General features: G+C 37.6%; 1 protein-coding gene across 2 annotated transcripts in view; it reads left to right on the top strand.

The window, feature by feature from the left end:
- Nucleotides 1-21954, top strand: part of micu1 (mitochondrial calcium uptake 1) — a 97057-nt gene extending 75103 nt beyond the window's left edge. For both annotated transcript variants that reach the window (XM_051917696.1, XM_051917694.1), the window contains 7 exons: nt 2373-2487; nt 3656-3738; nt 7629-7829; nt 9908-10045; nt 12205-12313; nt 19233-19322; nt 21211-21954. In XM_051917696.1, coding sequence (XP_051773656.1) covers nt 2373-2487; nt 3656-3738; nt 7629-7829; nt 9908-10045; nt 12205-12313; nt 19233-19322; nt 21211-21374 — 900 coding nt within the window. In that variant the 3' untranslated portion in view covers nt 21375-21954. The remainder of the gene's footprint in view (nt 1-2372; nt 2488-3655; nt 3739-7628; nt 7830-9907; nt 10046-12204; nt 12314-19232; nt 19323-21210) is intronic.
- Nucleotides 21955-23281: the final 1327 nt, after the last annotated feature.

The raw sequence follows: 23281 nt of genomic DNA, 5'->3' as shown, positions 1-23281 counted from the left end.
AACCATCTCAAAACAAAAAAAACAGTCGTAGATCATCCAGGTAACCACACACAGTATTAAATGGTTCACATACTTATGAATGGGGTTATTTTAATAAATTTAGCTGTTTTTTTTTGTCTTGTGGATTATATGTAAACATCTTTTATGTAAAATATCTTACTTAGGACAGTACTAAATAAAAAATAACATGCATTTTGTATTATCACCCTTATTTTGTTAAAATTATTAACATTTTCACAGATTCTGCAAGTGGTTCACATACTTTTTCTTGCAACTGTAAGTCATTATTTTGTTTTTTTGGCACACCAAAAATATTCTCGTCGCTTTATAATATTAATATTGAACCACTGTACTCACATGAACTGATTTAAATATGTTTTTAGTACATTAATGGATCTTGAGAGAGGAAATGTCATTACTGGCTATGCAGGCCTCACTGAGCCATCGGATTTCAACAAAAATATCTTAATTTGTGTTCCGAAGATTAACGAAGGTCTTACGGGTGTGGAACGGCATGAGGGTGAGTAATTAATGACATTATTTTCATTTTTGGGTGAACTAACCCTTTAAGTCTTTGGAATCTTTTCAGCTGTTTGTATCACCCACCAGGTAAAATTAACTTATTTACAGATGTGTTCGTCACCCAGTAGTTTATTCAAGAAGCATCCAATAATACGGCAGTCAAGAAAATAAAGTGTGTAGTATTTGGTGTGTAGTCATGTGATTTCAACATGGCAGCCACCATGAGGATGGACCACCCTTATGTAGGATTAAACAGCTTTTATTAGGTCAATGATATGACTGGAATATTCACTTGATGTGAGTGGATATCATTTAAAATATATCAAAATTAATATTTATTTATTACAATAAAGGGGGTAGTGTTTGGTTGGTCATGTGATTTCAACATTAAATGAAGATGAAATTATTATATTATGTGGTGAGAAAGAGCATACGAGAGATGTAAAACTAGTACAGCATCATTATATAAAAATATTTGACAAATGTTTGCAGAATGTTGAAACTGATGATTCAGAAATGGTATTTAAAAGACATGCAATAATTAGGGTAAGGGGTTTAAGTAATAAGTAATACCAGTAGCAATGCTAGCATTAGCGAACACCGCTAATAAGAGTTTCAGAGGGAAATATAATTTTCTGTTTCTAATACTGATGCTTCAGTGAATATGGAGGCATGTTTCATGTGTTATCAGCTTTTATCATGTTGCCACAGAGGAAGAGTGTATGTTGACTGGGAAGTATGTATGGGACGCTGCATAAATGTGTGTTAGCATGAAGTGAAAAGGCCTGGAATTGGATGTATGTAATGGTGTGTCTGTACACATATGGTGTGTGGTGGGCCTGATTGTCTGCGCAATGGTCAGGTTGTTTTAATCCATTCTCTCTTCCCCTCTACACACTGATGGGAACCATCCCAGACAGAGGTAACACAATGAATCAGCAGAAGCTGAGCTCTGGCATGCTATTTGTGTATGTGTACAGTATTTGTGCATACTTTCACACTTGAGGGTCCTGATGAGTACATTTTTCTGTGTCTTTCTATGCCAAAAACAGGTAGAAAACTGTGTTCACACCACTGTGGAGTCACCTTCGCTCATGCTCATAAAATGTGAACCAGTTTACTGTAGTAATGGCAAATACAGTGTGATCTTGCTATTTGTGAAGCCAAATCAGCGATTTACTGTGTTGTTGTTCAATATAGACGCATATCAGAACGTAGTGAGCTGATTACCTAGACAACATTTTTGAGCCTCATAGGCACATGCTGTTAGGTATGCACATATGATGTTAAAAACTGCTGTTTAGATAGTCAAATCAGTTGATTTGAACACACATATGATTATGAAAATGAAGATAACCCCTTGATTCAAATAGTCAAATGCATCTATGAAAACCAAACATGCTGTTTAGGTAGGAAACCCACCTGAGTCAAACATTTGGCCGCACATATGATGCTTAAAATTGTTGTTTAGGTTGGCAATCCACTTGATTTAAACATTGAGAGACATCTATGATGGCAACCACCTGTTTGCCCATGCCAAAAAATGCAGTCTAGGTAGGCAGCTCACTTGGTTTTGAAACAGCCTATGTGGTGTTCTATAAGTGACACTTATGAAATGTCTGCTTTAACAATCTTTACATGTTGTTTTCTCTTTTGCTTGTGTCTTGTATGAATCTGCATCACTTGCATGATTGTACTGTACAGTGTCAGTGTCAGCATGCTCTTGTTCTCCGCTGCTCTGTTCAGACTCTGTGGAGCTCAGTTCTTAAACAGGACTCAAATGCGCTATATGGTGCTCCACTGAAGCATTGCTGACTCTCTCAACTCTGTTTCTCTGTGGGCACCTACAGAAGATCTCTCAGGACAGAGAGAAGTTTGCAGATGAGGACAGCATTTTCTACACACTGGGGGAGTGTGGACTCATCTCTTTCTCTGACTACATCTTCCTCACGACCGTCCTCTCCAGTAAGTGTCTGAGTGTGTTTGTGTTCTCTTTTTTGCTAATGCTGGCCACACACTTGAAGGTTTTAAGTCCATTTTGTGTAGCCCGTTTCAAAGCTTGTCATTAAGATTATTTTACTGCTCCTGATCGAGTCGGACCCTCCCCGATCCCAAATATCAAACATGTTGGGATGGCATACCCGCAATAGTCAATGAGAGCGAGTAAGCTTCACCAACCGGATGTTACGTGCTTTTATAGCTGAAACATGGCAGCCACAAACATGTCACTAAAGTGGAGTATTGAGAAAGAAGATTGACTTTAACAACTATGGCAACAGTATGAGTGCCTTTATAATGTTTCGTGCAAGAACTATCACAACAGGGCCGACAAGGAAAAGGCATGTGCCCAAATTGCAGCGGATGAAACAAGTGAGTCCTCCATATTTGTTTTTCTTCTCAAGTCACGTTTGATCACGTGAGTTTCTGTGAGATCTCGTGTCTGTGGAATTGCCACTGTGAAATCGGCAGGTATGTGGTCCAGCGGTCTGGCCGAATCGTGTGCATTCGAAAGTGTGTGCTTCGTAGGATTATGTTAAAAACAGTTAAAACTGTTAAGATTTGAACATCATCTAGTGTGTACTAGGCCTAACCAATACAACAGTGTTTTTGGACTTAATACTGACACCTATTGGAGAGTATGCATCTTTACACATTTAAGCAAAAGTTTTCATTTACTGATGTAATTATAGAAGTATTCACACGCGTATTTGTCACCAAGTTGTTCACTCTGCAACTAGAAGTGTCCAGTAATAGGGGGTTTGGTTGGTCATTGATCGACTATCCTTATGTAGGATTAAACAGCTTTTATTAGACCACTGATATGACTGAAATCTTCACCTGATGTGAGTGGAAATCATTTAAAATATTTTGGTCAAAATTACTTAATTATAAGGGTGATCTGATCAGGATTTTTGGGGTCGATTACCGATTTCAAACTATATAAAGCTGTTTTCGGCCAATAACGATCGAAGCACCCTTACTTTAATACTTTATTTTTTAGTGTTAATTGGAAAAATGATTGATAATTATATTTTTAACCTTTAAGAAATGCAGAAATAGCCATTATGTGTACATGAAATTACATGGTGTCATACCTTTTGGGTTGCAAATCCTCTGTTTCATCCCTTTGCAGCTCCTCAGAGGAACTTTGAAATCGCCTTCAAGATGTTTGACTTGAATGGAGACGGAGAGGTCGACCTTGAGGAGTTTGAGCAAGTAGGTGAACCCAAAAGACTTGTTCAGACTATCAGTCCAAATCCAATTTTTGTGCATATCCTATTGGAATCTGATCATATTAAGCAAGTGTGAACAGTGTGATTTTTACAAATCTGTCAAGCTTCATTCATATGTGCTTTGAAATCCTATTTGAATCACATTTCTGGAAATCTGTTTCAGTCTGACCACTATGTCACTTTCTCACGCCACATAAACTTGTCAGACGTTGTTGTAGGAAGCATTCTAAAAGTCGTTGCAGAAACAAGGTTGCATGTAGAGTGGAAATTACAATATACTGCTAGTTTGCCTGGTCTACACACCTCTTTGTGTTTTGAGACCTGTGGAGAAAGCAGCAGGGAATAAATTCACGCATGCCAGTCTCTCATGCTTCTGCCGCTGCCTCATAAGACGTAGTAGCCAAGCGTCCAGTGGCTATTATCCAGTTGTAATATGACATCTGTATTGAAAACCCCCTCCAGTTGCGATACACAGTGTCGACAGTCAATCATTTAGATCAGATTCCCATCGGATACACAAATAATTGGATTTGGACTGACAGTATCAATGTAGCCAAAACCTACATTGAACACATTTAAAGAAACATGCATTAGTACACTCTCAGAAAAAAAAAAAATGGGTACAACAGCTTGTCTCAACAGCTACATCTTTGTACCTTTTTACCCTAAATGTTCATAGTAGTACCTTAACATATATGTAATATGTAATATCAAATATGTACCTTTTAGAGGTAGATAAGGTACAAATATGTCCCTTTAAGAGTACTACCTCAGTGACAAGCTGTTATACCCCTAAAGGTTTTTTTGCACATATTTTTCTGACAGTGTAGAGGCCGTTTGTGTATTTTGGTTGCAGTTTTCAGCTGTTTGTTTTGTTTTCGTTTGCTCCTCAGGCTACATTTGCCTTTCATTTGCAGTCACTCTGAGTCATTCACCTGGTAGTAGCAGGTCTTTCTCTTTCCCAAAGTATTCTGAGTACATGCAGTACCCGTTGGTAAACACACTGTACATGCTCAACTGAACAAATACACTAGCCACATCACAGGGAATATATTTAAAGGTGCAATATGTAAGAATTTTGCAGTAAAATATCCAAAAACCACTAGGCCAGTGTTATATATTTTGTTCACTTAAGTACTTACAATATCCCAAATGTTTCCAACTATTTGTAAATCATGAGAAAATTGCAATTTTAACCAAGACTCCGGGACGTGTGAGGAGTCGCCTGTCAATTGCGTCATACCCGCGTTATCCTCGGTTTCCAGTTTTATTTTGTAGAAACCATGGAAACACCAAAGACGCTTTAATATATTACATGTTTTAATAGACAAGGGAACAAGTGTTTTGATATATTTATACACAGAAAACTAATTATTGTTATATAGCTCAACATGTTTAGTCTTATTGTTTAAATCTAATTTTCTTGATTTATTTATTTATTTATTTATTTATTTTTTTGCGAGTACCATGCTTTACCATGCCTCAGAGAAAACTATTTTGTCAAGTAGCTAACATAGCATAATCAGATGCAGCTTTATTTTTAGTAACAGTAATACAGAATTTTCTCCATCATACAATACGTTTTAAAATGAATTGCATGCCATTTATCAACACAAGCCATCCAGCATTTAATATGATATTCTAACATCGATCTAGCTTACTGCAGTGTGCAACAAGTGTCTCATATCAGCCGTCGAGCGAACGCACAGAGTAACGTTATAACATCATTTTCAACACACTCAAATGTATCTAATATGATAAACAGAGCTGTGTTACCTCATACTCATGACCGGAAAAGCGGAAGCAGCGCCGGCAACTGTGGCATAATAAAAGTTCCGCTGCTCGTGCGGCGTGTTGCACAATCGCTCCAGCGGCCTCGTTTAGCTCCCACAACACTCGGTCCTGCTCTGCTTCATACTACAATAACTTTAATAATCGCATCCATGAACATGATTTCTGCCCGAGTCCTATTTTCCACCGGCTGTGAGGTGAAGACCACATGTCCCAAGATTCTGTGCTCAAACTTGGCGTCATCAAACTACGCCTTTGTTTTGAATAGGCGACCTCTAGCGACCTCTGGCGGACAGAACATTTTACATATTGCACCTTTAATGCTCTTATCTATGGATGGGGACCTCCAGTAATCTTGCTCTTGCTCAAGGGCTTCACAGACATTTCCTGCCGGTATTGAGACTTGAACTTGCAACCTTCAGGTTACCAGGCTGACTCCCTAACCATTAGGCCATGACTGCCCCTGTGTAGGCTATTTAAATGTTACCAATAATTTGCGCAGTCACAGGTCTGTGTCGTCACAGATCATCCAGGTTAGAGCTAATCATTTTTAGGGAACAAATTTTTCTACCTTTCATAACATCAATTACAGTCTTTTAGTATGCAACACTTACACTAAATTAAGGGAATATATCAGTCTAAAAATGCTTGATCTTTAGGAGCATTCAGCCCTCTTGGAATGATTGATTTAAACAGCAGTGTTTATGCTGTCATTTGTTGATGTATTGATGCTTATGTTTAGTTGCTGTCCCAGAACCTCACAAATACATCACTGCTAAACAACACACTGCCCTTATTCCCAGAGAACCTCAGGAGCTAAATACCCTTGATGTCCTAGACAGTGTCCTAGTTCCTTCTATACCTCCATCAGTCCCTGGACACCTGGACATTTACACCATCACCCTGAAAAGAGTCCTTGAATTCCTCCCAGTGCTCTTGTCTTTCTTCAGTTTTCTTTGGAGTTCAATGTTCATCAGTGAATGATATGTAGAAAAAGAAAGAAAGACATTCTTTATCTGTCCTCATCATCCTTCTCCTTATCTTACTCCTCATTCTTCTTCTACTTATCTTTCTGGAGCATGTGGAGGAAAAGAAGAAAAAGGACAAGTAGTAGAAGAATAAGGGTTAAAGGAGGAGCATGAGGAGCTTCTTCTTTATATCCTTGTGCTCATTCTCCCCTTTTCCTCCTTTTTATCTTTTTCTCCTTCCATCTACTTCTCCTTCTAATCATTCCCATCCTCTGTCTACTCCTCTTCCTTCCTTCTCCTCCTCCTCCTTGTTCTTCTCCTCATTTTTTTCTCCTCCTTGTTCTTCTTCTCCACCTCCTTCTTTTTTCTCCTCCTCCTCCTTTTTATTCTTCTCCTCCTTGTCCTTCTTCTCCACATCATTCTCCTTTTCCCCTCCTCCTCATTTTCCACCTCATTTTTCTTTCTCTTGCTCTTTTCTCATCCTCCTCCTCCTTTTTTCCTCATCATCCTCCTTCTCCTTTTCTCCTCCTCCTCCTCCTTGCCCTTCTCTACCTCCTTCTTCATTTTCTCCTCCTCTTCCTTTTTCTTATCCTCCTTGTCCTTCTTCTCCAAATCCTTCTCTTTTCCCCTCCTCCTCCTTTTCCCCCTCCTCCTTCTTTTCCACCTCCTCATTTTTCTCCTTCTCCTTCTTTTGCTCCTTGTCTTTCTCTTCCTCCTCTCCCTCCTTATTCTTTCCCCCTCCTCTTACACATTCTTGCCCCTCCTCCACCTCCCTCTTGTCCCTTCTCCTTCTCTCTCACCCCCTCCTCTTTCTCCTTTTTTCTTCTCCTCCTACTCTTCCTCCCCCTTTTCCTCCTTGTCCTTCTTCTCCTTTATGCTTCTCCTTGTCCTTTTTCACCACCTCCTTCTTTTTTCTCATCCCCCTCCTTTTCTTCTCCTCCTCTTTCTCCTTTTTCTCCTCCTCCTCCTTGCCCTTCTCCTCTTCCACATCCTTCTCCTTTTCCCCCTCCTCTTTCTTTTCCACCTCCTCATTTTTGCCCCTCCTCCTTCTCCTCCCTTACATTTATACTCTATAAATGTAATTAATTATTCACATGAATTATTATTTTTTCAGGTTCAGAGTATCATTCGTTCTCAGACCAGTATGGGCATGAGACACAGAGATCGCTCCACCACAGGAAACACTCTGAAAACAGGAGGCTGCAGTTCAGCTCTCACCACCTACTTTTTCGGGGCTGACCTGAAGGGCAAGCTCACCATCGGCAGTTTCTTGGAGTTCCAGAGGAAATTACAGCATGATGTGCTTAAACTCGAGGTACGGCACAGAAGTCGAGGAAGATGGTGAAGTGCAGATTACATATGAGAGATGACAGGAAAATAAATTGAGTTTGAAAGTTGTCAGCCAATGTCACCAGTGGAAGCCTCAGACTCATGCATAATTTACTATTACAACCTCATTCCACTCAAAATATTGTGAGCTGTCCTGGAAGTAAGGAGGCATTAATCCTAATTTAGTGTTATGGGATGGGAAAGAAAGAAAGCAAATAAAGAAAAAAAAAAGAAAAGAAAACAACACTCACAAAATACCCAGAGGTAGTGGTAAAAGGGTCTAGATAAAAAAAATAAAATAAAATTTGATCTCATTTACAACTAAATTGATTTAACATATATAAGAACATATTTTCAGTATATGAGTCTTCTGCCACCCTGCTCTTTAGATATCGGTCATTAGAAAAACCTGGTCAACCACTTTTGGAGGTACTTTAGAGTAAACTATAGTACTACCATGGTACATGTCCAAAACAACTTGGTTGGTTAAAAAAAAAAAAAAAAAAAGAAAGAAAGAAATATGACTGGTAATGTAAGAGTCAGTAGCTATGTTTTCATCACCCTGTTTTTATGTGCATTTTGAAGTATCACATCAGAAACGAGTGATGGAAACAGGAAATTAAAAAAAAAAAAAAAAAAAAAAAAAAATCCCTTAATTCGTATAAAAGTTTTTACGCTTGCCTGGGGTGGTTTTTAACTTGTGCGAAAAAGAGTTAATGCTAAAAATGGGAGATAGAAACTTATTTGCTGAAAATAAATTCTGACGTAGCGAACATTAAACCCACGACTAATCAGCTGATGGTGTTTTATTTACTGTTGGTTACTAGGTTACCAATACCACCGCCATCCACTTGATGGAAATGCGCCTAATTCACATTTGTTTGGTTTTTTTTGTTTGTTTTTTTGCAAACTTTGAAAAGATTCACTTAACCTTTGGATGGAAACCCAGCTAGTAAGGGCCTGAGAGCAGTTGGCAGCAGTGTGGTGTGATTGACACTAGATGTGATGTAACCTCCTTAGGGTCTGACAGAGTGTCAGTGCTTTGGGCAGCCTCTGTCACAGACACCTTTAGATCTCTCTCTGTCTCTCTCTTATACACACACACACACACACACACACACACACACACACACACACACACACACACTCACTCACTCACTCACTCACTCACTCTCTCTCTCTCTCGTTATCTGGTCTTTGAGATGTGCTGAGGCTGCAGCTCTCTGTTCTGTCAGATATTCTTCAATCTCTCCCACCTTCTATGTTAACAGCTCCCACCCACAGGACAGTCTTACCTCAGTGGACTGAGCATCTAAATCTAAGATTACAGACAGCAGAGATGAGTCATTTCTGTCACACAGTTCTGACAATCACTAATAATGAAGTGAAAAGTCTTTCGACCAGAACTGTGTCCCTTTTAAAGAAATATTTTACCCCCAAATTTAAAATTCTGTTATCATTTATTCACTTTTAGGTGTATCTAATGCAGAGGAAGCATCTCCAATTCTTGAGAAGTTGTTCTTTCATTTATGTGTGTTGTAATGGGAGCTGATCCAGTGTTGGAGAGTTATATTTCTAATGTTTTCTAATGAGTGTCTAATGAGTAGCAGCATGTTCTCTCCAGTACTCAGCTCTCAGATTCGTGCTCTAATCTTTATTTTTCTGTGGTGCGCTAGCTGTTCAAGTGAAATAAGGAAACAAATGTGTTTCCACTGCTGATTTACATTCACTGAAGTTACAGCATTATTCACTGATAATAGTTTTCCACCCTGGCTTTCAATGTCAGTTTATGTTTCAAACCTGGCACATTCGTGGTTGAGTAGATAGTGGCAGAGCTTTTATTTAAATGAATCTAATGGTCAAACCCTAATGCATTCCAACCAGAGAGAGTCGTTCAACTTTTGCTGTCAGCTACTTTTAATCCTCCAAGTCTTTGTGACCTGGCACAGCTGTGCCCACGCTTAAGCATTCAGTCGAACATGAATTGTAAATTATATTGACCAGCTGAACACAAGATTAACTTCTGAGGCCATTACTCAGCATTCCCTCTTTGTGTGTGTGTAGTTTGAGAGGAATGATCCGGTGGACGGCAGGATCACAGAGAAGCAGTTTGGAGGGATGCTGCTGGCCTACAGTGGAGTTCAGTCCCGCAAACTCAAACTGATGCAGAAGAGCCTCAAAAGAATGTTCAAGGATGCTCAGGTGGGCGAGCCGCCAGTCTGAAAAAGTGTGTGTGTGTTTGTGAACCGTCACTGTAAGAAGAGCACAGAGTCCTCACTCTCTCCTCCAACTATCAGTGTGGCTGAGAGCCTGTGTTCTGCCATTTTCTCTTTTTCCTGTTCTCTTTTTAAAGTGAAAACACTTCCTAACCTGGTATGATGTCATTTCTCTGTCCCTGCTGAGAGAAGAAAAAATCAACAAAATTACAGCCAATTAAAAATTTGGAAATTATTTGATCAAAAATACAGTAAAAACTGTCATTTTGAAAAATATTACAACAATTTAAAATAGCTTTTTTCTATTTGAATATATATTAAAATGTAATTTATTTCTGTGTTACTCCAGTCTTCAGTTGTCACATGGTCCTTCAGAAATCATTCTGATATACTAATAAAATGTCTTATTATTATCTTATTATTGTGCTGCTTAATACAGTATTTTGGAGGAAACTGGAAAGTTTCAGGTTTTTTTAATGAAAGTATATTTTCAATGTAAAGTCTTTACTGTCATTTTTTATCAATTTAATGCATTCTTGCTGAAGAAAAGTATGAATCTCTTTCAAAGAACAATTCTCTGAAAAATTGACATTTTTATATTCATCCAGTTTAAAGCACAACCACTACAGCCAAACACATTCAGACAGACGTGTTCGGGCATTATGTCATCCTTTGTGATGTTTTTTTGAACGTCCTTCCATGGTGATGCGTGTAAAGTTAAAAATAACTTGTCTAATTAAAGTAACATTTAAAAACATGCTTCCAGACCCCTGTATGCTGTTCCATTCCTTTTCTGTCCAACCGTTCAATGCCCCCTTAAAAACACTCTTGTCTGGACTTTGAGAGTTTGGTATGGCAGCTGACTTTTTTTCTCGCAGTTGTGGGTTTATATCACCCAATATTACGAGAAATAAAGTCTAAATTGTGAGTTATAAACTCACCATTAAAAAAGGTAACTGTGACTTTTTATGCCATATTTCAGACTTTATTTCTTTCAATTGCGAGTTTATAATTTTCTCAGAATTGTAAGATTAAAAAGTCGCAATTACCTTTTTTTTATTTCGTGGAGAAACAAGCTTCCGTAATTTGAAAGTTAAAATGTTTTTATAGTATGTTTTAGTAATGTTTTTTTTTTTAAATAGTAGTCACACCACTTAAAGGAAAGTTTGATTCCTCATTATTTGAAATTAATTTGCATCAGGGGTCAGTAGTGCCGTTTTTATTTTTTTATGTCAGTGTTAAAGGGTTAATTCACCCCAAAATTGAAATTTTGCCTTTGCAACTACCACTTTGACGCTTCAAACTAATCCATATGAATCGAGCTGTTTAGTTCAAATTTTCTAAAGAGAATCGATCGCTTGTTATGATGAACAGATTTAATTTAGGCTTTTATTCACATGTAAACATTGATCAGCGAACATAAGCAGAAGCTCAACCAAACCTGAATAACGCACATCAGACCTCTTCCAGAAGCTTAAACGTGCTGCGTAACGCACAAGAATGAACGTCATTGGTTACGCAGCATGTTTGAGCTTCTGAGAGAGGTTTGTTCTTTTGCGTTATTCAGGTTGAGCTTCTGCTTGTGTTCGCTCATCAAGCTTTAAGTTTGAATTTTTCTTGTTAATCACTGTCTTTAGATGGTCACAGAGGTAAATGGATCAACGCAGTCACATGGATAATTTGATATAATTAACCCCCATAGCCTGATTTTTTAGATCAGAGCTAAATACTTGGTAAATGCATTGGTATGCAGAGTTTTAATGTCTCATACTCACTGAAATGTTTCGCAGTATGTTTGTTGTTTCATCATACGTACATTAGCATGAGAGCACTCCGCTGGAGTATGAAGGTCTCTGTAGAGCTGTTTTATGTTTATGTGTCTCTCAAATGCTCTCGATCTGTAATTTTATCCTCTTGTTAAGAGGTTATTAAAACTATATTTACAGGCTCTGTGCTCATTGCAAACAGCATGTTTTTTTCCAGCTCTATCTGAGAGAGCTAATGTCATTACACTTTCAATTCACTCTCTCAACGGTCTTTATTAACTGAGCTGTATGACCAGATTTGTCATAAAAGAATTCAATGTAATGAATTGCTTTAGTCATGGGAATCATTTTGGCATACTCTAATTTCTCTCACACACAGGGCATCACGTTTGAGGAAGTGGAGAACTTCTTTACCTTCCTGAAGAACGTCAATGATGTCGACACTGCACTGAGTTTCTACCACATGGCGGGCGCTTCTATAGATAAAGGTACAAACATGTACTCACAAATTCTTGATCCCTCAACCAATTCCTTGTAATCCTTTAGTTTGGAAGCGAACAGAAGTTGACTGAAGTGTTGCAGTCAAGCAATCGAATGCAGCTTGAGATTTCCAGTTTTGCGTGTAAATTAATCAGTTGGAGTTTACTACAAGACTAACTTTGCAATGCAAAAATTCCCATGTGTGATTTCCATATTGCAACACCTCATCCTGGTCTCCTCCCCCTCGCTCACTCCCACCATTAGCAGAGCTGCTCAGCCAGATGCGTCCCATTTCACTGCAGCTGGTGCTCTTCCCAGCAGTACTTTAATAATCCTCTTTCTCACTGACTCTTCAAATGCACACATTGCCTAGACATTTTCAGGCAATGCAAAAAGTCTCTAAAGTATCATTAGTTGTCCTTTCCATTAAACTGCACTCACTGTCTGGTTCTTTACACTGTATTTGATTTCTATTCATGATAATACTACCTGCCATGATGATAAGATGTTGTTAGGTGGTTGCTAGCATGTTTTGGGTTAAAAGTCAAATATCGAAGTCTGAGTTGAAATTACTGATACCAATGGCTAGTGATTCACTGATACTAGTATTGGTATCGAGCTGATACTGCACTTGTGTACTCATACTCTTCCTCATTAAAATGCTCCAATACCAACAACCAATAACACACAGCATGTACAGTATAGTGCTTGTGACAAAGAAACACCGACAACAGAGCAAACAGAGCAGAATGGATATATCAGAGAAGGACGTCTATGAAGTAAATGTATCGAATTAATAGAATGTTAAGCCAATTAAATATTTGCACCTATATAGCTGCTGTGCGCGAGCTGATAAGTGAAACACGCGGAGCGTATTGAGCGTGCAGCAGCACAGACATGCAAGCTTGTCGAGCTCATCCCTTTTTTTCACAGACATCGCTGGAAAGTTTGTAGTTCTGTCGGATATGGCAAGAGCAAAGAAGGTAAAACGAGGCACATTTTACTAACGTTAGCGTTCTGGTGCATGCTCATAATTGCTGATCGTTCACTCAGCACAAATGCGTCATTTGGATTAAAACAAAATCTTGTGTGTAAGTAAAAATTTGAACTGTTTATTGTGTGCAAACATCCGAAGTGCGCACAGAAAGCTGCCTCTCAGACTGCGTTTGAATACTGCATTGAATTCTCTTTCACGGTCTCTTGCGCATGAACTGACAGATTCACACAAAATTATGTAAAATGCCTGTCTTTGTGAGTATCCTAGTAAACAGTTGGTTATGACTTAAGAGAACGTAAACAAGAAATACAACGCATGTGTACCAGTATATTGGTTTATTATATATAAATATGCGCTGTGCTATTAGATGAAAGATAAAATATGATAGAGCAATAGAATGAACAGCGAAAGTAATAGTAGCTTGTATAATACATTTGAACATGAATAATTAAGAATGAAAATAACTGAAGAAAATACATATTTGCTAAACAATTTAAATAAACGAATGTGATTCATATTCTTTTGGTTTCTCTAACTAATATATTTAAAAATGTAAAATGCAGTGAAAATATAGGCATCGGTATCGGCGAGTACAAAAAAATGAAAGTATGGGTATCGGCCTCGTTCTGGAAAAAGTTGTATCAGTGCATCCCTACCATTGGCGATTAGACATTTTCTCATCCTCATGTTGTTCCAAAACCCTTTTTTTTTCATGTGGAACACACAGACACACACACACACAAAAAAGATTTTCTAAAGAATCTGCAGACAGGTCTGTTCTTTACAATGTAGGTGATGTCCGTCAAGCTCCAAAAAAAGAAAAGGCACCTGAAAATCTCTAGAAAGCACTAGAAAAATGCACTTGTTTACATGGCTTGTGCTGTGTTTCAAGTCTTTTCCATTTATTTTTTGAGTGTAACGCCCACATATCTTTTTTTGATAATGTTACACTTGGCTGTACGTCACAATATCGATGAAAAGATCTGTTGCAAATTCCATTTTATCACTTTAAATTTCTATCTGACAAAATTTTAATTTAAAATCTTTTTTTTTCTTTAAGTATGAGAAGAGAATGCTGGCCTTAGAGTAGCAAACACCATTAATGTTGGCATGAAGCAGAAGTTGCTACTGATAGTTGCTTCCGAAGTTGACACCACGTAACATATTTCAGAGTAAAGCAGCTTGTCAAATAAGAAAAAACATAGGTTGAAGCCAGGGTTCCTGTCACTTCCTGTCACTACTTCTACTGTCCTAAAATATATATATATATATATATATATATGATGAGGTCATTAAAAAAATATATATGCACGAATGAATGTGTCATCTGACCACTAATACTGACTTTAGCAAACATCCAGTACTGCAGTGGCACCTGTGTCTGCTCTTCACATGTGCCACTTCCCTCTGTACACCCGCACACTTCCTCACAGTCCTTATCTCAGGATTGATTCCTCTCGTGCAGAATGATACTCTGTCTCTCGATAACCTCTCTTTCATTTCTCTGATCTCTAGTCCCTGACTCTCAGATACTCTGAATCACTGATCCTTATGAAGACAAAAGAGGATTTTTATCAGCTTGTCATCTTCAGAATTGCTCTTTTCTCTTTTGTATTTTGATCTCAAGGCTGTGTCTGGTAGGCCGGCCACTGTCAGACTGACTGTGATGGATGCCTTTTGGCTTGTCTAGTTTCTCCCTCACACTTTCTGGTCCTGGGTCCACTAATGACCTTTTCTTATGTTCCCAACAGGCCATTTTCTCACTCTTCCACTACTAGTAGGGTGACCAGACATCCCGTTTTTCCCGGGACAGTCCCGTATTTCAGGTCTATTTTTAGTGACCCAACTTATTAAGAAAAAAAAAATCATGTTTTGTCCCGTATTTCATCTTTCCTAAAATTTTGTTATGACTGATAGAACGAGTAGTAGTTGTACTGTTCTGTCACGCAAGAACAGCCTAGTTAAATTCCTCATAGAACAAAATTACCATCCAGTCACAATTCGTTATCTTCGTAATATTCGTAATTAACTTAACGTTAGTGAAGGCAGGATAGGTGGAATCATGCTGAATGACCATAGACGTAGACGTCCATAAAATGGACGTAGTGTCCGTGACGTCACCCGTAGATTTCTGAAGAGCATTTTTGAAGCGAAAAAGCGGCCGTTGCCATCTCCCGGATAACTGAAAATGGGCAAAGAGGCGGGACATGATTGGAACTGAGGTGCCTAGTTGCTGAAACCACGCCCTCCTAGCACGACGTGATCATGTTAGCAGGCTAAAGAAGCTATCTATCTATCTTAGACACTATCTAAAATATTAATAAAGATAAGTTATATCATTTGAAAGTTCTAAAAGCTTACTGTCAATCTACGGTGGCTGTTTAACAATATAGATGCTCCAGCACCAGTAATTGTAATTTGTGTCGGGTGTGCAAATGACAACATGCAAAATCAAAACGGGACTTCATACCTTTGTAGTGAAATAGGGATTGCGAGATGAATCCAATTTGTCGCACTTGGGTAAAATGTCCATGAGCTTTCATTGAAAAACAAACAACAGCACTTTTTGTCCACAAAAGCATTAAATCCATGAAATATTGATATATTGTCCATTGTTTGCATCACATTTCTTCTGAATGATCTGATCGTATACATTAGACCAGGGTTATTCAGCTGGCGGCCCGTGGACACCCACACTACTAATCCTACCCAAGACTACACCGAGGTGTTGTCACTGAATCATTTGAAGTTTTTTCTCGGTCAGTAACAACAAATACAGAACAAATAGCGCTGTTTTCATGTGTTTCACTAGTTTACTTTGAACTACGCAGCATGGCCCAGTGGATAACAGAAAGAAAGCTTAAAGGAGTTTATTCCCGATCACCATTATTAAACAGAGTTGCGACATCCAGTAAGAAACGTTTCAATTTCGACACACACCTCTCGGTTACAAACCACAAAACACTTGATGATTAAACTAGTTTTAAATCGGATGAAACAGCCTCAACATTCCCAACGAGGAAAACAGGAGAAACGTGCCATGAATGAAGATAGAAGACTTTTAAATCCCAAAATCACCACACTTACAAACATTTACCATGAATGAACTGTAGTAATTTACCATGGATTGTGGAAATGTGGAATATTTATATTGAATCCATGTTGTAGCCATTTATATTGCAATACATTTATTAGGTGGGTAGGGGAATATATAATTCATTTCTTTGTTAAGGTGTGTATAGTTTTTACCTGCATTTAGCCGTTTTTTATAGGCCTATATAACATATCATAATATAATATCATTTGACAGTGGTAGTAGTGAGTCGCCATGTATGGTTTTACCTGTGGTTACCAAGTCTCACTGTCAGAATATTTTCATTTAAGCCTATATTAATTGTAGATAAAATAATTCTTACCAATAAGAAACCTCCAACCCCCCTGGCCCTCGAATGAAATTACTTGAATAGCCCTGCATTAGACTCTAGGAAACAAATTATAAAGTATAATTTTTCAAAATAGTGCAGCAGTTTTAGTTATAATATCCAAGCAGTGCTGTCAGAGTTTTTGTGGTGTCTTGAGAGGCATATTCTCCAGCCATTGTCATAGTAAATCTCACGAGCAAACCTTTTAGCCAATGCCAAGACGATCCAACAAAGTGTTCTGTTTATCTTTCGCATGTGTGCACATGTACACAGACGCACATCTGTCTCGACCATATAACCGCACAGCAAGCCATATTATTTTATAATTGTATAAAATAATCCAGAAAAAAGCACAAACACGGCAGAGATGCCAAATTCAGCAGCTGGAATTAGCTGAGGTAACATGACAGCTCATAGACAGCAGCGGCAATCTACCTGTCACCACGCCCTTAATTATGCAGAACTTTAAGGCTTAATATAATTTAAACGGATGAGTTATAAAAAAATTCACCCCCCTCAGAGTTGTCATGAAGGGCAAAATTAGCTGTATAGACCAAAACCACAATTTGCACCAGGCTGTAAGCCTGTTTTTTTTTCTGCTGTAAAGTTGGGCATTTTAACACGGAGGGCAATGAGATTCTGCTCTCTTCTGGAGCCTGTCCCTAGCGGCCAGTCGATGAATTGCAGTTTAAGTCACTTCCGTATTGGCTTCAAGAGAAACTGGGGGAGGTTGCCGCTTGTGAATGACACACACCAGAAGCACTCTCTGGTGTGCGCTCTCTCTCTTTCCTTGCACACGATCCAGTTCTCTCAGACAGCGCGCAATCAGTTCTCATTGCGCCTGAATGGTCAAATGCACACATAGTTGCCAAAATGTCCATCGTGTGGAGTATCTCATGTAGATACAGTCGGTTATGGCTTAAGTGGACGTAAACAGGTGAGTGAAAACCGGATATGTGTCAGCATATTACATCCATGAATTCAGTCAGAGACAGTAGCCTAATTAAATATTTGTTTGTCATTAATGTTAATCAAACAACAAAATATGTTAGGAAAAAAAATGCATACATGGTAAAATAAACCTACTGTATCTAAAAAACAAGTTTATTTAATTTGTATCTCTATTGTATTTGTCGTATTGTTTGTAAATTTCTTTTTTTATATAACAATAATTATCGTGAAATAAAATTTCTCATATTACAAATAAAATGGTCATATTGCCCACCCCTTGCTCACCCGTCCCATTTTCCACCATGAGAAATATGGTCACCCTAACTACTAGGGATGTGCAAAACAACACATTTCATAATTATGGACAGAATTGTTCATAATAGTAGGTTGTCTGATTGATTAATTGACTAATCCAGAAGCCTTCAACAGGCAAAAATCACATGCAGGTGTGTTAAAGCAGGTAGAAACTAAACTATGCAGGACAGAGGAGTAGGGGGCTGTCTCGTTATCTTGCGTTCGGATGCTGGTGTTTATAAATTGCTTCGGGGAGGGATTTAAACCAAATCATTCTGATGACAGACTTTGGCTGAGGCATTTCAAAACAAGTAATCCAACATTTGAGATGCTGTGTGATAAATGATCCGCTGGTTAGTCCAGTTATCCAGTCACATCCACTGATGAGTCAGTCACATGAGTTTTTTGTTGCGCATTGAGGGATTTATTCGGTAAATGTGTTTCTCTCGTAGTTTATGCGCATGTCTTCTTAGTGGATAAAAAATGCATCCGCCTCAATTGAGTGCGTACATTTTTTTTATATGCATTTTTAGAATTTATGCACATTTTTTTATACAATATCCCAAAATGCGCATAAAAATAGGTGGATGGAAACAGCTTATGATGCCTTAAAATGCTGCTTATGAAGGCAGGTCAGGTTTTGGAAAGGAGCTAAAATGTCCCTACTTCCTGACAGATATCACTGAAATGGGTGTCGTGAGATATCAGTCCTGTCTCAGTGACAGCACTATACTGTCAACAGCAAAAAAAAAAAAAAAGGGTTGGATAAGACATGCTGTCTGTCAGTCATTTTGCTAGATTCATATTTGCCGACTTTGGAGGGTGGAGTATTTTTTATTTAATTATGTGCGTTAATAGTAATTCTTGACAGTCTTAGTAATTATCATATTATGATGTGAGTAAATAATGACAAATGCAATGCAACCTGATCCTCCCGCAAAAAAAAAAAAAAAAAAACTCTCTCTAAATGACATTATTTAGGGGTGAACAGACTACACACCTCTATCTACAAGACTTCAGCTTTATCCTGTAGTCAGTTCACCCTCCTCTTCTGTTTAAATCCATCTTTCTCTTTTCTTATTTGGTGAGATGTCCTCAGCAGGGAATGAATGTAGAGTCCAGTATTGATCTAGCCCACCAAGACACCACCCAATACCCAGTAATCAAGCTCAGACGCACTGTTGGTAAAAGCTCCGGTTCTCTCCTCATTCATCACTGTACTCTTCTCGTTCTCTCTCTCTCTCTCTCTCTCTCTCTCTACAGCCACCATGAAGCAGGTCGCCCGCACTGTGGCCAAGGTAGAGCTGTCTGACCATGTGTGTGATGTGGTGTTTGCGCTGTTCGACTGTGATGGTGAGTTTGTGTGTTTATCAGACTCATCTTTGAATTGCAGCTATATCATTTCTTGAGACTGAGGACAGGTACTGATACCTACTTTTAGGTACTGGCTGATACTGATATACTACAAAATGCTAGTAGTAACATCACACTGTTTAATCACCTCAGCATTATAGAAACAAAATGCATTATTTAGTCTTTAATGTTTTAAATATAACAATCATATCAGTCATCATATGATATCACCGTGTTTTGATTGTCAGTTTCAGTTAGTTTTAATTTTTCATAAATAGTTATTTTTGTTTGTATCTTGTCAAATGACCACTTCTTATCAAATTGGGCGTTTTGTGTAGCCAAGTCCTTTTAAATTGTTGCTGTGGGTTGATTTTTTTTTCCCCCAGCGGGTTAAAGGTCGCTCCAACCTATTGGGCTAATTTTGTTGTGGAGACCTGGCAACCCTGTTTGTTTTTTTGTGTTTGGTTTTATATAGTTTTTTATGTTTTGCTTTTGTTTTGTTTGATTTTGTTTTGTGCTTTCATTTTGTTTTTGTTGCTTTTGTTTTGTTTTGGCTTTTTTTATGTGTTGTGTTTGATTTTGTTTTGTGCTTGCTTTTGTTTTATGTTTGATTTTGTTTTGTGCTTTCATTTTGTTTGTTTGTTTTGTTTTTGTTTGCTTTTGTTTTGGCTATTTTGTTTTTTGCTTGTTTTATGTTTTGTGTTTGACTTTGTTTTGTGCTTTTGCTTTTGTTTTGAGTTTTCGTTTTGTTTGTTTTTGTGTTTTGCTTTTGTTTTGTGTTCGGTTTTGTGCTTTCATCTTGTTTGTATTTGTGCTTTGTTTTGTTGTGTTTTGTTTTTGTTTTGTGTTTGATTTTGTTTTGTTTGTTGTGTTTTGCTTTTTGTTTTGTGTTTTCTTTTTGTTTTGTGTTTTAGTTTGTTGTGTTTTTGTTTTGCTTTTGTTTTGTGTTTGATTTTTCTTTTGTGTTTTTACTTAGTTTTTTGTTTTGTTATATTACGGAATATACCGATAGTCTAAAGTCAGTCTTGACACTGTCAGAATACAAAAACTTGGTCACATTAGGGTCCAATTCTCACTATAACTATTAACTATTAACTATTGGGTAGAATATGAATATGGTCATGCAGAATATGGCATTAATATGTGCTTTATAAGTACTAATAAACAGCCAATATCCTAGTAATATGCATGCTAATAAGCAACTAGTTAATACTGAGAATTGGAGCCTAAACTTAAATAACTTCTGTTTAATTTTGAGTTTTCATTGATATTTTACCACATATTTATAGTTTTAGGTTGGTAACACTTTATTTTAGGGTCTTTTAACTAGTTGCTTATTAGCATGCATTTTACTAGAATATTGACTATTCATTAGTACTTATTAAGCACATATTAATGCCTTATTCTGCATGACCTTATTCATATACATTCTTAATCCTACCCAATACCTAAACTTAACAACTACCTTACTAACTATTAATAAGCAGTAAATTAGGAGTTTATTGAGGGAAAAGTCATAGTTAATAGTTTGTATGTGTTCCCTATACTAAAGTGTTACCTTTAGGTTTTGCTAACTCATTTTTATTTTTATTTCTGGATGTATTTTTGTTTTTGTTTGTCTTTAATCATGAAATATCTCCAATCTGGATCTGTCTGTGTTTCTTTGTGGGGTGGTATTTATGCAACAAATGTTGTAAATGAGTTGTACGGTATCATATTGTGGTATGGAAGCATTTTCACAAGTACAAGTACAATTACACCGGACCCGCTGAATCAGTACTTTAAATTCTGCTGATGGTTGATAAGCGTATGGTGTTGGGTGCCACTGATGGTGATAATTACCCATCATATTTCTCTCTCACACTCTATTTCATTCACTCTTTTTTAGGAAATGGGGAGCTGAGTAATAAGGAGTTTATTGCCATCATGAAACAGCGGCTGATGCGTGGGCTGGAGAAGCCCAAGGATATGGGTTTCACCCGGCTGGTGCGCGCCATGTGGAAGTGCGCCCAGGATACTGCCTGGGACTTTGCCATGCCGAAACAGCAGTAACTGCTGAGACGGCCATCCCCTCATGTTGAGCTCCATATGGGGTATAATTAATCATTAAAGGATAAACTCCTTTGGAAGGCACATCTGATAACACACATGCTACAATGACTACTGCTCGTGCATTCGGCCTTCTGTGCCCACCTGCAACTCTACTCAACATCCAGACAGAGCTTGCTATCTTTTATTTATTTCTTGCTATTTGCAAGTTTTGGAGTTGGATGCACAATTCTGCATACACTAGAATGTAACTGGCATGTGAAAACAACAGTGAGAGGTCATCCTCGAGTGCCATGAGTTCCTATCTGAAATGAATGTTGGGACTCAGATAATTCATATGATATATTCAACTTTGACTTTTTAAACACTCATTACTTAAGCAAAAAGCTCCCTATTTGCACTCCTGTTCTCAAAGGTGTCCATGTGTCCCAGTCTCCACTATAGACTGAATTAGTGGCATCCAGCTGACAAGCAGTTTCCATTGTACTATAAACCGCATTATTTTGAAAATCTCATTGTTCAATGACTTTATAAGAGTGATGCTGAAAGAATGATATTATTAAAACATTTTACAGTACTGAAATTATGGTGTTTATTTGTGTTATTTAATAATATAAGTGGGTTTGAGGATGTCTAATGGCTTAAATCGATCAAAAAAAAAAAAAACGATCAAAAAAGTAGACTAATACTTGGACACAAAAATTGTTGTCCAAGAACACCCCTCACACTCCAATGTTCACTAAACACTTTATGCAAGATAATTAGTCAATAAATATATGAATTATACTTCATTAGCTGTAGGCTGCTTATGTAACTTATTAATATAACATATGCTAACGTGTGTTTATCAGCATTTTACAATGACTTTGAATGTGGCTCATTCAATCAGAATTTAAGTTCAAATACACAATGTATTTAGAGGACAAAATAATAAAATAAAAATTTATATTTGCTACTGGAACTATTTTGCGTTAGTTTGCGTTAGTCTAATGGGAAAATATTTCATTGTTAAAACCTAATGCAGACCCATGAAACTATAAAAATCTCAGTTTAGTTGACTGCATATTTTTATTAATGAATAAAAGCCATAATTCAAGCAGACACTTAGAGGTGAAAGTGAGGCGTGCATGGTTTTAAGCATTATATTATTTAATTTCTTGTTGCTGAAGTATGAATAGTGTTTTAGAAACTCCCCCCAGGGTGGCATTAAATTTATCTGAGGTGAATTAGCATGCACCCTCCTGAGTAACTAACAGCCCTTCTCTGAGCTAATGTAAGGACATACCCATGAGCCTCTTTTATCATCACACATTAAACTCCTCAAGTCACTATCTGTCATAGATCTCTGATAAAAAAAAAAAAAAACGTATTAAAGTTACAGCAGAACTGGTTGGATAGAGAGATCTGGGGGCTGACTCTTTCTGTACTTTCTGTTGCATTAATGCAGCATCCTGCAGATGTGTCTGTTGGCTTTCACACTTCATTAATAAAGCGTTTAGGGAAGTAACAGAAAGAAGTGAGAAAAGAAAAAAAAAGGTCAGCAGTAAGTTTTCAAAACTAACGTTCAACTTCAAAAAGTTTAAGCCTTTTTTCTTAGAGTCAGCTGCCTAAACTCTGCCACTAAGTTAAGACTGTAATAAAATAAATAAATAACAACTAGTGTGATCAACTAGCAGTTAAAGGGGTAATTTTGGAATCAAATTAGACATACCTATGTGTGGGAACTTTGAATTATTTGTCCCTTTACTTTTTTTCTTAGAGAGAGAGAGAACGATTACACTAACAGTATGAAAAGCAGTTACATTATGGTTCAATAAACATTAAAGGGTTAATTCACCCAAAAATTAAATTTCTGTCATTAAGTACTCACCTTCATGTCGTTTCACACCCGTAAGACTTTCGCTCATCTT

The sequence above is a fragment of the Ctenopharyngodon idella genome, chromosome 13 (assembly GCF_019924925.1).
Source record: "Ctenopharyngodon idella isolate HZGC_01 chromosome 13, HZGC01, whole genome shotgun sequence".
NCBI lineage: Eukaryota > Metazoa > Chordata > Actinopteri > Cypriniformes > Xenocyprididae > Ctenopharyngodon > Ctenopharyngodon idella.
Note: the sequence above shows the minus strand (reverse complement) of the source record. Positions and strands in the feature narration are given on the sequence as shown.